Here is a 15,664-nt window from a genome sequence, read left to right on the forward strand (position 1 = left end):
ACTAAGCCAAGAATAGGTTGTGGGAGGCTGGAGGAGCACTGAAAAGCCTCCTTAAAACATCAACAACATCAATTTATCCACACCAAGCACCAGTTGCATTACATAATCTCATTTTAACAGCACCTCTACTGAAGTTAGCGTTATGATTTTCTTTTCTTAAAAACTTAATTTTTTGTAGTCATCCAGGGATGACTGGGTGGCTCAGTCAGTTGGACATCTGTTTGGCTCCGGTCATGATCCCAAAGTCCTGAGGCTGGGTCCCACATTGGGCTCGCTCCTTGGTGGGGAATCTGTTTCTTCCTCTCGGCCCCTCTCCCCTGCTTCTGCTCTCTCTCAAATAAATACAGTCAAGGGAAAAAAAAAAAAAAAAGGAATCTCCACACCCAAGGTGAGGTTCGAACTCACAATCCTGAGATCAAGAGTCACATGCTCCACCAACTGAGCCAGCTACGTGCCCCAATTTTATGCTTTTCCTAAAGATCTGGTGGAGCACCTGGTTCCAATCCTCAGGTACTCTGACCCTGAAGTCAGAGCCCCTCACTGAGGGTATCATTGATACCCCCCATTGATTGTGGTATCAATCAGTGATACCACACCAATTCTAGCTGCCTGACCTCACCTCAACCAGGTCTCCCCATTTATAGATGTATCCAAAAATCTCTAAGTCTATTCTAGCTCTACTATCGTAGAACAGTCTCCAACACTGTTAAGAGGTGCCTTTATAAATCCAGATAAGGAGAAATAAAAAGGGATCATATCACTTTAAAAGAGGATTTTCTTTACCACTACTTGGTATAAGACACAAACAAGGTGACCAATAGGAAGTTACTAAGGTAACTGCAGATGACTATTCAAATTCGCTTTATCTAAGAGTGGTCTGAGGGATCCCCTCACCCAGGGATTTAGAGATGCTCCTTCTTGGGAGAGGCCCTGGTCTTGGGAAGGGCAGCCAAGACTTCCTCAGAGCGACCAAGGCCAGCTGTGTACAGAGTGGCCAAATGCTGCGGTGGCCAAATGAGGCTTTCGGGAGAGAAAGAGACTGGGGTTTTAGGGGATTTGGGACCGTGCAGTGAGGCGTTTTCCGAAAGGGGAGGAGCATTTGTAGATGTCGCTTTTTCTTAACCGACTCTCTTTTAAAGGCTACATGCAGGAGTAGCTGCCCGGGAAAGTGCGGGGCTAGGGGTACGGGGAGCGCTTCTAGGCATCAGGCAAAGAGAAACCAAAGGCAAGTCGTGAGTCAAGACCAGAAGTGCACCACCAGCCTTGTGAAAGGGTCTTCTGTAATCTGGGGGCAGTTCTGCGGCGGTCCCCGATCTTATTCTACCTCCGCACCAAATCCTACACGGCGGTGAAATGCCGGAGTCGGGCTTTGGCGAGTGTCACTCCGCGTTTATTTCGCGCCTTACGGCTGGGGGTGGTAAGAAAATGAAGAAAGAGTTGTTAACTTTCCCATCCCTGCTATCCGAAACGGGAAAGGCGGTATTAGGGACCAGTGGGGCTCGTCCACTCCTCCCCCACTCTGCTGCTGCCTGGAGGCAGCGGCGCCAACCCTCCCCAAAAGGGCGCTCGCGGGCCCGGGTCCCGCGCTCGCCGCTCCCGGGGGAAGCCGCGTTGCCAGGTTGGGTTTAACGCCTCCGCCCGCGCGCAGATTGTCCGGGGCTGAAGGCGCCACCTCCGGCGCTCAGGCGCGAGCCGCCCCTCCCTCGCAGCAGTCTTCCCTCTCCTCTTGGCCCTCCCTCCGCACCCCTACAGCCACCCACTCGCCTCCACCCCGACCACGCGCTTACCCCTGCAGGCGCCAGGCGAGGCGCTGACTGTGGGTCGCTATTCCGGCCGCGGCCACTGCCGCCGCAGAACCAGCACCGCGTTCCTGGGCCGAAGCCGGCGGGGAGGCAGGATGCAGCCGTGCGGAGGCGCCGCGGCGGGACGCCGAGCCTTCGACCGCATCTGCCCCAACAGGATGCTGGAGCTGGGGGGCCGGCCTTTCGTCAAGCCCGGGAAGCTAGAGAGGAAGGTGGGGCCGCGGGCCGGTGCCAGGCAGGGTCTGCACACTCCGGGGCCCGAAGGCTGACCCATGCTCATGGTTTTTGTGTTCGGCTAGTTCGCCCCTCCGCGGAAGTTCTTTCCTGGTTGCAGCGGCAGCAGCCCAGTGGCGATATACGAAGATCCCCGGGACGCGGAGACCGCGGCGCTGCCAGGTGAGCCTGGCGGCTCCCGCGCGATCCCTCGGGTTCCCGGCGCCGGGTGGGTAGCGCACGCGCGGCTCAGATGAACTTTTTTCCCCGGGGCTCCAATGTCCTGACGGGAGGCCAGTGGCGAGCTCTGGCGGAGAGACTCAGGGCCCGCCTCCTGCGTGTCTCCGGTTCTCCCCGCGCAGCCCTCACCACCATAGACCTGCAGGACCTCGCCGACTGCTCCTCGCTACTCGGGTCCGACGCGCCGCCTAGTGGTGACTTGACCGATTCGCAGGTATCTCCCCTTAACTCCCGAAGCCCGGCGGCCTCCAACAGCCCAAATTCCGACTGGGGACTCCGGGGTTCCTTTCCGCAGAGGCTCATCTTGGGCCGGCGCGCAGGCCGATTTAGCTAGTGGGGGCAGACGTCGTGCTGGAATCTCAGCCCTGAGGATCGGAACTTCTTCCCTCCTAGTCTGTGGCGTCGGCGGTATTCTCAGAGCTGTTCTGACCAACTTGGGACAGAGGGGCTCACCTGGAGGACTTTCCTCCAGGGAAGGGGTCTCCGGTTCTCCCCCCTCTATTCCCTGGAGCTGTGACAAAGCAATCTGGTGATTGAGCACGGAGGAGCCAGGCCAGTAGGTGGGAGCAAAATGGAGCGCAGGGCACCTGCTACTTGTCCTGCTCCCAACATCCCTGCCCGGCCGTTCACTAACAATTTTCATTCCCTGGTATCAAAGGACTGTGAAGATTGACGGGTAACTACTCCATCAAGACTGGAAAAGACGAATAGCGTTTACATTTAGAGGAAGAGGGACGAAGGACAAAGAACTCTGGAAGAGATCTGACAGCAAACGTTCCTCTCTGCAGAGATGGCTCTTCAGCATTTGGGCACTTTAAAAAAGTCATTTTCTCCCCCTGCAAAGGTTCATGTCACTTACCCTCATGGGGCAAAGAGGTATTTGACTTTTTCTTTTCCTTAAAAGCTTATTTCCCTACTCCCATCCCACTTATACCACTTGCAAGGGCCGACACTCCCCAGGTTGATGAAGGAACCTCCCAGCATTGGTGTCTGGGATACCAGAAGCCTGCCTGGCCATCGATGGCCATCGATGGGACGTGAAGTGCCCAGAAGGACAGGAGGTCTTAGCTAGATGCAACCTACAGGAGGAGTGCCAGTTCCAGCTTCTTGGCAGGAGGTCCTGGGGGGCATGGGTCCATGGGGGAAATGTCCAGCACTGAAGACTCCAGAAGATATGACCACCTCCGAGAACTGAGATTGGTGGAAGAACACCGCCTACCAGAGTTCCCCAAGTGCCTTTAGAATTGGGTAAGAGCCCAGATGGAGTCAGGGTAGGTGGCCACAGAATGCAGAGAGTGGGTAAGGCAAGGGATGAGAGTGGGCATTGCCCTGCAGAGGCTGGTTTGTTTTTCTCTTTAGATCTGGATGCTCAAATAAGGAAAGACAGTGCTTGAGCATCTTTCACCCGACCCAGAGGCCCATTCACTGTCTTACTCCAACATGTTTATTTTACAAGTCATGAAAACCATGCAGGCTCTTCTTGAATTTTTGCTCAAGTATTTAGAACTTAAATTTCACATCGTGTTCTGTATTAGCCCCCCCCCCCTTTTTTGGCTGCTATTGTGGTTTGGAAAAATCCCAGATTTTAAAATCTAATTGGGAAGGTAGGATTCAAAGTTTAGGATTCAAAGCATAGAGCTCATGTGAGATGGCCCAAGAGGTCCAGGACTTTTCCTGGGGAGAGACACAGCTGGTAGAAAGGGAAAGACATCCCTTAGAGGAAGATCCCCTGGAAAGACCCTGGCCAGTGTGCGCTCAGGTCAAATTTCCTAGCCTCCTTCCTGCTGGGTAAGATGAGCCCAGAGGAAACACTTGAGAAGTGTTCGTTTGAGGTACAGAATGAGCCAAGGACCTGGGATAGCATGGGAGGAAGCATTTCCTGGGCCCCAGTTCCTGACTTAGCCTCAAGCCTCCTCATGGTAAGGGCTTTGGCTGAATCTCTATTAAGAGGAAGACCTTTCAGCCCTTGGAAAATGAGTCTTGTTTCTGGGTCCTTCAACCAGGGCAGAACTTGTGCTTCAGAATTTGCTTTGGCCCTTTCTAAGCTCCTTTTACCCTTATAGCCTCAGTTCCCAACTAGTGCTTGAGGCCTCCTAGACTGAAGCTCCAGGAAAGCTAATACTTGTACTTTCTTCAAGGTTAGGGTCAGAGTAAGTTCCTCTTCTCAGCAATATTTGAAAAGTGGAGAAGGGCTTCGGTGAAATAAGTATGAATAACACAAAGGAATCAACAATAGCGGAAGCAGTAGAATAGGCATTTCTGATGGGCATATTGGATGCATTCCCCTACACCATATGCCTCGAGAAACTTCTTTCCTCTTCCCCAGTGCTGTCTTCATTGGAAGACGGGCTTTCCTTAAAAAAGAGATAAACGCTAGAGGCAATGAGGTATGGAGGAAAGAAGATTGAAATAGTCACCATCCTTCTAGGAGCCCCAATTCTTAGTTGGGTGACTTTGGGCAATTCACTTTCTCTAAGCTTCAGATTCTTCATCAAACGGGGAGAGATCACTTCCTGGGCCCTGCGTGCTTCCTACATTGGGTGAGAATTAACATAGGGACTCTGCGTAAAAGAGTTTTGTCAACTCTAAATGTCCACGAATTAAGAGAATACGAGGGCCTCCCACTGTCTCCCTCGGCGTCACGCTGCCAGGCACACTGCAGGAACCTAGGAAGAGCGTCCAGTTCAAGAGATGGGAGGTGCCTCCCACCGTACCGAAAAAGTGGACTGTGACTTGCTGAGAAACAGAAGAGCAATAAGGGGCCACGCTTGCTGCCCACTGAACAGAAGCACTTTCCATAGCACGCCTACTCCCTCATCATAGCCTACCCTTTCCCTCCCTGTTTGGGGAGAAGGTGGTTTGGCTGCGACTGAGCCTCGGCCGGATACACGGTCCTACGTTATTTCTTTGGACGCCCCTGCACGCCGTCAGGTCTTGGGAGGGAAATCCGAGCGGGCGCACACCTGTTCCCTTACCTTAGGGCACGGCTCCTTGGCGTGTTGGAGGTAAGTTGAACCAGAGGTTCAGCGGGAGCTGGAGGAACGCCTCGGGCTTCACGTGAGGAGGCAGCTGGTTGGCTGGTGGCGGGCCAATGAGGCGGCGCGGGGACTGCGGGCGGCCGGCTGCAGGACGCCCGGCCACTACGCTGAGCGCAGGAGGACTCCCGCCGCAAACACAGCTCCGCACAGTTCCGGCGCTCTTCGGGATTCTCGGGGACCCGGCCCTTGCTACGACTGTTACGCTCCTCACCATTGCAATGCAAGCCTGCTGGGTTCCAAGCCTGGGATGGGGCTTTGATTTTCAGGTAGGAGGCTCGGTTGCGGAACCACGGTGCGTGTACACCTGCTGCCAGGCCCGGGAGGGCGACCGTCGGCCTGGGGAGCGCTTCAGACCTGTTGGACTCGACGTTAACTATTTTACACCTCTGGCTTATTTCAGAACCATTCTCTGCAGACGGCAGCGGACTTCGATCTGCAGGATTTCAGAGACACAGTGGACAGTCTCATTGCAGGCAAGTGCAGTCTCCTTGCAGTTAAGTAAAGGGAGGCGGGGACGTTCCCCACTCCGCAAATCAAACTAGTTCAGACTTCGATTTCGTGGTCGCGTAGGTGGTAAACGCATCACCTGTCAACATCGTCAGTAACTCGCCAATGGGTCCGGCTCTTCCATAAATATGAGACAACACCCTTTCTAATGGAGATGAATCGCTAAATTTATAGCGCTTTCCCAGTCTAACGGTTTGAGTTCTCGGAGAGGGAGCCCTACTCTGTGATGCTGTCAAGGAGAGGTTGGGGGACGGGCGTGTAAAGAACGGCGGAGCTGTGTGACTTGGGGCGGGCTTGCCGTGGCCGCCATGGAGTCTGAATTCAGATAAACTCGGTAGGCATATATGGAGCGCCTGCTGTGTATGAAGAAGATATCAAAAAGAGCCTGGGATAAAGTAGGGATTGCAGAGTGAGGGGTGCTTCCCTTAAGTCTTTACGTAAACCCTACACCCGGCGAGGCAGGCGTGGCATTGTGTCTCTGTAGCTAGCCAGGCACGAGTCTGAGGCGGCAAACCTAGCTCCCACTCTTCCTCAGACTCATCCTCTTTGATGTCGCCTCCTCTGGCCGGTGGAGACTTCCCCTTCTCTCCTTGCGACGTATTGCCATTTGGGCCCTGTCTCTCTCCGCCGCTGGACCCAAGGGCCCTGCAGTCACCGCCGCTGCGCCCTCCGGACGTGCCCCCGCCTGAGCAGTACTGGAAGGAGGTGGCCGACCAGAACCAGAGGGCATTGGGGGACGCACTCGTTGAGAATAACCAAGTAGGGGCACTGGGCTGGCCGCCAAGAATCCTGGGTTGGGGATAGGGTATGGAGCTCTGGGTGGAAATGGGGGTTGCCGGAGCGGGATTGTGCCCGGGTGTAAGTCCCAACCAGTGGACAGACCAGTGCTTCACGTACTCCAGTGGCTCTCCTGTTTACAGCCTTAGTAAGTGGGAATAATCCTGCCCGACCAGATTGATTTTTTATTTTATTTTGTCAGAGAGAGAGAGAGAGAGAGAGAGAACAGGCAGAGTGGAAGGCAGAGGCAGAGGGAGAAGCAGGCTTCCCGCTAAGCAAGGAGTCCGATGCGGGACTCGATCCGAAGACGCTGAGATCATGACCTGAGCCGAAGGCAGCCGCTTAACCAACTGAGCCACTCAGGCGTCCCCAGATTGATTTTTAATAGGGACACCGGTATTTACAGAAGGCTTTATACGCCTGGTATTGTGCTTATCAATTTACTTTTTCTTCTAATACTTACAACCACTGAGTAAGATACCCTTACAGGTTATGAAACTGAGGTATAGGAAGATTGAACTTCAGAGGCAGACCCTGTATCTGCTTCTTGCCCAAGTCCGTACTCTTCACCACCATGCTACACTGAAGATTGAGATACGTTTTGTCTAAGTGATTTGTAAAAACAAAGGGCAACTAAACAAACGTTGTTCTTATTCCCACCATTGCAAGTGCCCTTGGGTCTCCAGTTCCAGATTAGATGTTAGGATCCTGGTATAACTCATGCAAGTATACAGAGGAGACCGACCACGGTGGCCTACCTCATAATGTTTGGGTCTCCTTCTGCAGCTGCACGTGACACTGACCCAGAAACAGGAGGAGATCGCCTCGCTCAAAGAGCGGAACGTGCAACTGAAGGAACTTGCCAGTCGGACCCGGCACCTGGCCTCGGTGCTGGATGTAAGTGGGGTGCGGGCGTGTGGGACACTGCGGGACGTCGGAAATGTTCCTATGACGCTCCCACCCTGTTCCCAGAATTGGGACCCAGGGCCGTTGAGAGAAGGACGGCGGCTGCTGAGAGCTCGCTGAGCAACCTGCAGCCGGCATCTAAGCCCGCGGAGTTCGAGAGGCGCCCGGGTCTGGTTTGCACGCCCAGTGCGCGGGGAGTCCAGCCGGCCCCAGCTTGGCTCTCCTCCCCATCTTTTGTAGAAGCTGATGATCACGCAGTCCCGGGATCACGGAACGACAGCCGAGCCCTTCCTGCTCAAGGCGACAGCCAAAAGGAGCCTGGAGGAGTTGTTCAGTGCTACCGGGCAGGATTGCGCGGAAGTGGACGCCATCCTGAGGGAGATTTCCGAGCGCTGCGATGAAGCGCTGCAGAGCCGCGACCCCAAGCGCCTCCGGCTACAGCCGGAGCCCGCGAAGAGCGAAGGCAAGCCGGAGCACCTGCACGGCAGCTTCCGGGGGCTGCGCACAGACTGCAGCCGGAGCGCGCTCAACTTGAGCCACAGTGAGTTGGAAGAAGGCGGCTCCTTCAGCACTCCCATCCGCAGCCACAGCACCATCCGCACCCTCGCTTTCCCCCAGGGCAATGCCTTCACCATTCGGACAGCCAACGGGGGTTACAAATTCCGCTGGGTCCCCAGTTGAGCTGGGTGTGGTGGCCCCAAACACTGCCCTGTATCCGAACTGAAGCGCCTGGAGGCCAAGTGGGAGTAGCTGCAACGTTTTCCTGAACCTGGCTTCTCAGAAGAGCTCCCCCTGCTGGGCGAACGCCACTCTGAAACTTTTCAGGAACCAAAAAAAGGTCTAGATAATGATGTACTTGTGAAGTCCTGGTATAAAATACTGTATATTCCTTCCCCTTTCACTGTGTGTGTGTGTGTGTGTGTGTGTGTGTGTGTGTGTGTGTGTAAACACACATAATCTCAAACAATTTTCAAGGTTATTTTTAAGAGCTTTGAATGATAAGACTTTTAGAACGAGAAGGACTTAGAATGTACTTAGCTATTTTATAATTATACAATCCCCTACTTTTATAAGAAGGAAAAGTAGGCTCGAAGAGATTAAGTAATTTTCCATAAGCAGCAGCATTTATTGGGAATTTCCAGTCTTTCTCACTAGTTATTTAAAGATCGTAGGTCCAGAAGCCAGGTTTCTGAGTGAATGCTTCATTACATCACGGAACTTTCTCTGGTCCTAAGGACCCTTAATTATCTTACTTTTGAAAACTTTTATTCTGGCTGGAAGAATAAAAAGTTAGGAGAGAAGCCAAAATACTTGCTTTCGGGCAACAAAGTAAGAGAAAAATGTAGATGCTCAGAGGAAATGGGCTATCTACAAAATAGGTACTAAATACATTTGTTTGTAATGATCATTCATATAATTTTGTAAGATTTATGGCATACATTTATATTAATTATAGTTTATATGTCTGAACAGAAGAATCACACAGAAAGCAAACTTGGTTGATAAAAAATATGTTTTAAGAAAATGGCATGTTTCACATGAAAACGAATATATATTTTTATGTGTATGTGTGTGTGTGCGCATGCGTGCGTGTCTGTGCTTCCGAGCATGTGCAGGTGCACATGCACATGTACCAGAAACAAAGTGTGGAAATCTTGGTAAACCTATTTGAATTCCATAGATAAAACTGTGGTGCACATTCATGCCATGTATTTCTACGGCTGATCTTCTAAGTAAAACTTACACATTATTTAGTGCCTTCACTTTGACTTTTTTTCTCTTTCCTTTTGTGTGTGTGTGTGTGTGTGTGTGTGTGTGTGTGTGTTTTCTAGTCTATTGTGAAATTATGTGACTGGCATATATATGTCAAATAGTGATTTTTCCCAACCTTCCCAGTTCTCAACACAAGAGTTATTTCTTTCTGTGTCCTCAGCGCGGGCAAGTTGCCAAGCCTGTTACCTCACATCCCTCGTTCTGCCATCTAAGTGGTGATATCAGGTAACAGCGGAGCTGGGTAGGGTGGCAGAACCCGCTCCTCCAGTTTGTCCTATGTACTGTTATCTGTATTTAGGAGAAAAAAAAGTGATAAAATAGACCACATTTCCTCATATTTTGTCTAACAAATGGACTAAAAGTACACTGAACAGTTGAAAATTATTTTCATCAGCTTATATATAAAATTACTGAAGTTCAGGTTCAAAAAAACCAAAAACAACAAACAAACAAAGACCCTTAACTTGTCCTGAGAAACGATCCACAGAAAGAGACTGACAAATGACAAGCAGGCAGCCCCTCTCCTTTTTTCCCAATACACGGACGACGGAGACTTTTTGGGTTAGGGTTGAAAGTCAAGGGGTTGGTGCCTGAGGGATATAACTCTTCATTAATCTCAAAGCTGTGGGGGAAACCAACAGTAGTTTCTACTTACACGGAAGGCAGTAACTCCTGCAGTATAAGCTCTTCTAAAAATATACTTACAAGAGGTGTGCCTGGGTGGCTCAGTTAGGTGTCTGCCTTTCGATCAGGTCATGATCCCAGGGTTCTGGGATTGAGCCCAGAGTAGAGCATTGGGCTCCCTTCTCAGCGGGGAAGCTGCTTCTCCCTCTTCCTCTGCCTGCCACTCTCCCTGCTTGTGCTTTCTCTTTCTGTCTCTGTTAAATAAATAAAATCTTAAAAAAAAAATACAAGAGTCAGAGGCCTTGTGATGGATACTATAACCTTATTATACTGTAGTTTAAAAATTTTTCCTTTTTCTAGCGGGGCTCCGTAGCTCAGGGGTTAGAGCACTGGTCTCGTAAAATTTTTCCTTTTTCCTTTTCTTTTTTTTGGAGTTATTTTTTTGAGGAAATGAAAAACTTTAAACACTATGATAGATTAAATTGCTATTAATCTTTGTAAATATTACTTTTATGTAAGTGAATCACATCAACCTATTGCAAATCTTAAATTTCAGTTAATTCCAAAGGAAATAATATTATTGCTCAATTTTTAAAACAGAACACAGTGTGGCTTTTGTTAACAGATGAATATGCTATTTGGTTTGACATACAGTATAGATGGTAAACGTGTGCCCATCCTCACGGTGGCGGGGACTTGCATACTTGCTGCAAAGTCAAAACTAGTCCAATACATCCTTTGATGCCTCCTGCTCATAATTTGGTGTGAATAAAAGGTCATAAAGCTATGATAGAAATTAAGGCATATTCTCCTTGTGAATATTAATAACATTTGAAAAAATATAATAAGAAAATACCTACTGTAGACTGGCTTTCACCATTCACTGTACTAGGTGGCAGGAATTGGTGGGAGGGAGATGTTTCTAAATGTCACTAGGTAAATGTCACTAGATGTCATAGCTGTCATCTTCCTCACAAACCTAGGTCAATTTAGTGTCACTGGAGGTTAGAGTACATAGAATAGAACAGAGAAGGGAGTGAGAGAGAATTTAATCTTTCCCTAAATGTAGAAAATTAGCAAATCATCTATTCCAAAGTAATACACATAAAGAGTTACTACTAAACAGAAGGGTTTGATCTTTTTAAAAAGATTTATTTATTTTTATTTTAGAGAGTGAGAGACAGAGAGAGCAGGGGTGGGGGCCAGAGGGAGCAGGAGAGAGAGAATCCTCAAGCAGGTTCCCCACTGAGTGTGGAGGACCAGGACCAGGATCCTGACCTGAGCCCAAATCAAGAGCCGGACGCTTAACTGACGGAGCCACTGCAGTGCCCCAAAAAGGTTTAATCTTAGTGTCTCCATCTTCCCTACAAACATACATACATACATTTATTTATTTATTATTTACTATTTATTTATTTATAAAATATTTTATTTATTTATTTGACAGACACACAGCCAGAGAGGGAACATAAGCGGGGGTGGGGGGATGGTGGTAGAGGGAGAAGCAGGCTTCCCCCTGAGCAGGGAGCCTGATGTGGAGCTCTATCCCAGGACCCTGAGATAATGACCTGAGCCCAAGGCAGATGGGCAGATGCTTAAGGACTGAGCCACCCAGGCATCCCATTCCCTACAAATCTTTAGATTTTACAAAAATATTTATATAAGGACGTGTAAAATAAGAGCATAAGATCTCAGAAAACAAGAAAGCCTGATGTAATTAATGTAAAATGAGCCTTGAAAATTGTTTGTATTTCTTTAATCTCTAACGGCTGAACCAGGAAAGGAATTTAAGCAAGCGTGAATGTGGATACCACATTCCATTCTCATTTATATATTTACATTAAAAGTACATTATTTTTCCTTTTGTAACAGTATATATTATACCATAGCAGTGATACATATTTGTTGTAGAAATGAAAAATAAATCTCCCATTTAATAATTCACCAATTTAATCAGTGTATACTGGATACTTCCTGTGTGCTAGGTGTTGGGTATACGTTGGTAAATACAGCAGGTGTAGGAAGCTAGGGAATGAGACAAATAATAACCTGCAAACACATAAATCTGTAATTTAAAATTGGGAGAGGTACCTATCAGAGATAGAGAAAAACAGTGGAAAATCCATTTACATAAGGGAACCCGGGGACTTCGCCTTACGGGAAGAAATTTTAAGTAGTAAATTTGAAATTTTATCAAAGCAATACACGCACGGTTAAGAAATAAAATAACAGGGGGCGCCTGGGTCAGTGGGTTAAGCCTCTGCCTTTAGCTCAGGTCATGATCTCAGGGTCCTGGGATTGAGATGGAGATCTCACTGGCTCTCTGATCAGCAGGGAGCCTGCTTCCCCCTCTCTCTCTGCCTGGCTCTCTGCCTACTTGTGATCTGTCAAATAAATAAAATCTTTTAAAAAATAACTTAAATGAAAGTAATGATCTGCATCTCCCATTGTCAATGTACTCACCAGATGCAACCATTTTTAAAAAGGTCTCTTTCAGCTGTTTCCCTTGCTAGTTTCTGCCATATCCCCAAATCACTGGTTTTCAACACCAGCTCTCTGTTAGAATTACCTGGAGAGGTCTGGAAACAGTACAAAACATGTGAGCCTTACCTGCAAAGGTTCTACTTTAACTCATTGCGACAGCATCAACATTTAGTTCTGGTTCAGTTAAAGAAAATATTAAGATTTTGATGTTTTGAAATCACTGAGATTTGTTTACTGGCTTGTTTATGTTCTAAATTGGTACATAAGGGCACATGGGTGGCTCAGTGGGTTAAAGCCTCTGCCTTCAGCTGAGGTCATGGTCCCAGGGTTCTGGGATTGAGCCCCACATAGGGCTCTCTGCTCCGTGGGGAGCCTGCTTCCTCCCCTCTCTCTCTGCCTGCCTCTCTGCCTACTTGTGATCTCTGTCTGTCAAATAAATAAATAAAACCTTTAAAAAAAATAAATTGGTACATATAACATGATTTGAAAAGAATGTGAATTCTCAATTTACTGAGTGTAGTGTACTTTAAATGTCAATTAGATTAGGTGGTTGCTATTTTTGTTCAGGTCATCTATATCCTTACTGATTTTTGTTTTTTCTGTCTATTCAAATCTTATTAAAATCCTCAACTCTAATTTTGAAATTTTCTATTTTTCCCTTTCATTCTGTCAACTTTTGCTTCACATACTGTGAAGTTTATTAGGCACACATATTAAGGTACATGTATTTATAATTATTATATATATTTTAAGGTATTGGCCTTTTCTATTATTATGGAGAGTTTCTATGGTCATATATTTGTCTTAAAATGTATTTTGCCTGGATCAACACAGTTGCTTCTACTCTTCTATATATACGGAATTTTAAAAGTTTTTATTTACACGATCTCTATACTCAACATGGGGCTCAAACTCACAACTCAGAGATCAAGAATCAAATGTTCTTATGACTGAGCCAGCCAGGCGCCCTTAGAATATTTTTTCTTTTGTTTTATTTGCAATTTATTTCTTATCTTTTTTTGGTAAGATTTTATTTATTTGACACAGAGAGTGATCACAAGTAGGCAGAGAGGCAGAGAGAGAGGGGAAAGCAGGTTCCTATGGAGCAGAGAGCCTGATGAAGGCCTCGATCCCAGGACCCTGAGATCATGACCCGAGCTGAAGGTAGAGGCTTAACCCACTGAGCCACCCAGGCACCCTATTTCTTATCTTTATTTTATTTTATTTTTTTTCAAAAATTTTATTTATTTATTTGACAGACAGAGATCACAAGTAGGCAGAGAGGCAGGCAGAGAGAGAGGAGGAAGCAGGCTCCCTGCTGAGCAGAGAGCCTGATGCAGGGCTCGATCCCAGGAACCTGGGATCATGACCTGAGCTGAAGGCAGAGGCTTTAACCCACTGAGCCACCTAGGTGCCCCTATTTCTTATCTTTAAATTCAGGATATATAGAGAACATATTCAAGCTTCTTGCTTTTTTATCCAGTCTGACAATATCAGTCTTTTATATGTAGTGTTTAGTTCATTTACATTTAATGAAATTATTGTTACAGTTGGTCCACCATTTTGCCATTTGCTTTTTATTTGTCTTATATACACTTTTTTTGGTTCCTCTATTTCTTCTTACCTGCCTTTACTTAATAAATTTTTTAGTATTCCATTTTAACTTCCCTGGTGGTCTTTTAGTTGTATCTGTTTGCATTTTTTTTTTTAAAGATTTTATTTTTTTGCAACGAGAGAGGGAACACAAGCTGAGAGAGTGGTAGAGGGAGAACAGGCTTCCTAAGAAGCAGGGAGCCTGATGTGGGGCTCAATCCCAGGACCCTGGGATCATGACGTGAGCCAAAGGCAGAGGTTTAACAACTGGGTTACTCAGGCATCTCTGTTTGCATCTTTTCTTTTTCTTTCTTTCTTTTTTTTTTTAAATATTTAATTTATTTATTTCACAGAGAGAGAGAGAGAGAGAGAGAGAGATATCACCAGTAGGTGGAGAGGCAGGCAGAGAGAGGGAGAAGCAGGCTCCCCCTGAGCAGAGAGCCAGATGTGGGGCTCGATCCCAGGACCCGAGATCATGACCCAAGCCAAAGGCAGAGGCTTTACCCACTGAGCCACCCAGGCGCCCCTGTTTGTATCTTTTCTATAAGGGGTTGCTAATCAAGGGATTAAAATGTGCCTCTTCAGTTTATTACTAAAAATGAATGTTGTGAGTGACTTCAAGTGAAACTTCCAAAACTCTGAAAGTATCATTCTGTTGATCATCTCCTTATCCTTCTGCTACTGTTATAAACATATAATCAATATACACTATAAAGCTAACAATACAATATCTCTCCCCCATAAATGTTCTCATCTGTGAACAAGCTCATTTTTAGCTAACAGTATACTAGAAGTTCTAGCCAGTTTAATAATGCAAGGAAAAGAAAAGTCACAAGGATCAGAAAGGGAGAAGTAAAACCAGTGAATATAATTTCACTTTTACTGCAGCTAAGCTAACTTCTCCAGAAACAATATTAAATCTTCTGAAAACTTAAAAAGAGAGTCAGTCATTCATATGTTTAGTACATACCCTGCATATGAATTAGTTAACTTAATGTTTTACTTTAATTTTCTTTACTTTGGTATCAATAAGATGCAGGCATAAATGAGTGGAAGAGATAGAAATTATCTGTTGAGGGGCGCCTGGGTGGCTCAGTGGGTTAAAGCCTCTGCCTTTGGCTCAGGTCATGATCCCAGGGTCCTGGGATCGAGCCCCACATCGGGCTCTCTGCTCAGCAGGGAGCCTGTTCTTCCCCCCCACCCTCTGCCTGCTTCTCTGCCTACTTGTGATCTCTCTGTCAAACAAACAAACAAAAAAACTTAAAGAAATTATCTTTTGAATTTAGACTATGATATTTTGATGTAATTTGGTTTGATTTGATATATATAACATTTATATATATTTCTAAATAAACTTTTCTAGAGTAGTTTTATTTATTTATTTATTTATTTTTAAAGATTTTATTTATTTATTTCACAGAGAGAGATCACAAGTAGGCAGAGAGGCAGGCAGAGAGAGAGAAAGAAGCAGGTTCCCTGCTGAGCGAAGAGCCTGATGTGGGGCTCAATCCCAGGACCCTGAGATCATGACCTGAGCCGAAGGCAGTGGCTTAATCCACTGAGCCACCCAGGTGCCCTAGAGTAGTTTTAGATTTATAGAAAAATTAAGATCTACAGAGTTCCCATATATCCCCTGGCATACAGCTTCCATATTAACATGTTAATATAATACATTTGGTAACATTTAATGAGCCATGGTGATACATT

At 47.0% G+C, this 15,664-nt stretch overlaps 1 protein-coding gene across 2 annotated transcripts; it reads left to right on the top strand.

The window, feature by feature from the left end:
- The first annotated feature begins 1,878 nt into the window (after window positions 1–1,878).
- Window positions 1,879–10,039, top strand: MCIDAS (multiciliate differentiation and DNA synthesis associated cell cycle protein). 2 transcript variants are annotated; one of them, XM_032336234.1, is made up of 7 exons: window positions 1,879–2,014; window positions 2,102–2,198; window positions 2,378–2,469; window positions 5,694–5,766; window positions 6,336–6,559; window positions 7,364–7,474; window positions 7,724–10,039. In XM_032336234.1, the coding sequence occupies exons 1-7, from the start codon at window positions 1,898–1,900 to the stop codon at window positions 8,162–8,164; spliced, it is 1,155 nt and encodes a 384-aa protein (XP_032192125.1). In that variant the 5' UTR covers window positions 1,879–1,897; the 3' UTR covers window positions 8,165–10,039. The 2 variants fall into 2 exon arrangements, with proteins under 2 accessions (XP_032192125.1, XP_032192126.1); XM_032336235.1 differs by lacking the exons at window positions 1,879–2,014; window positions 2,102–2,198; window positions 2,378–2,469 and adding an exon at window positions 5,333–5,559.
- Window positions 10,040–15,664: the final 5,625 nt, after the last annotated feature.

This window comes from Mustela erminea, chromosome 3 (assembly GCF_009829155.1).
Source record: "Mustela erminea isolate mMusErm1 chromosome 3, mMusErm1.Pri, whole genome shotgun sequence".
NCBI lineage: Eukaryota > Metazoa > Chordata > Mammalia > Carnivora > Mustelidae > Mustela > Mustela erminea.

What these genes read in the sequence shown, in the direction of transcription:
- MCIDAS (XM_032336234.1), top strand. Translation starts at nt 1,898, where the DNA reads ATGCAGCCGTGCGGAGGCGCCGCGGCGGGACGCCGAGCCTTCGACCGC. An exon ending in CCGGGAAGCTAGAGAGGAAG is followed by an intron (nt 2,015 to 2,101) that starts GTGGGGCCGCGG and finishes GTGTTCGGCTAG; the next exon opens with TTCGCCCCTCCGCGGAAGTT. An exon ending in CACTCGTTGAGAATAACCAA is followed by an intron (nt 6,560 to 7,363) that starts GTAGGGGCACTG and finishes CTCCTTCTGCAG; the next exon opens with CTGCACGTGACACTGACCCA.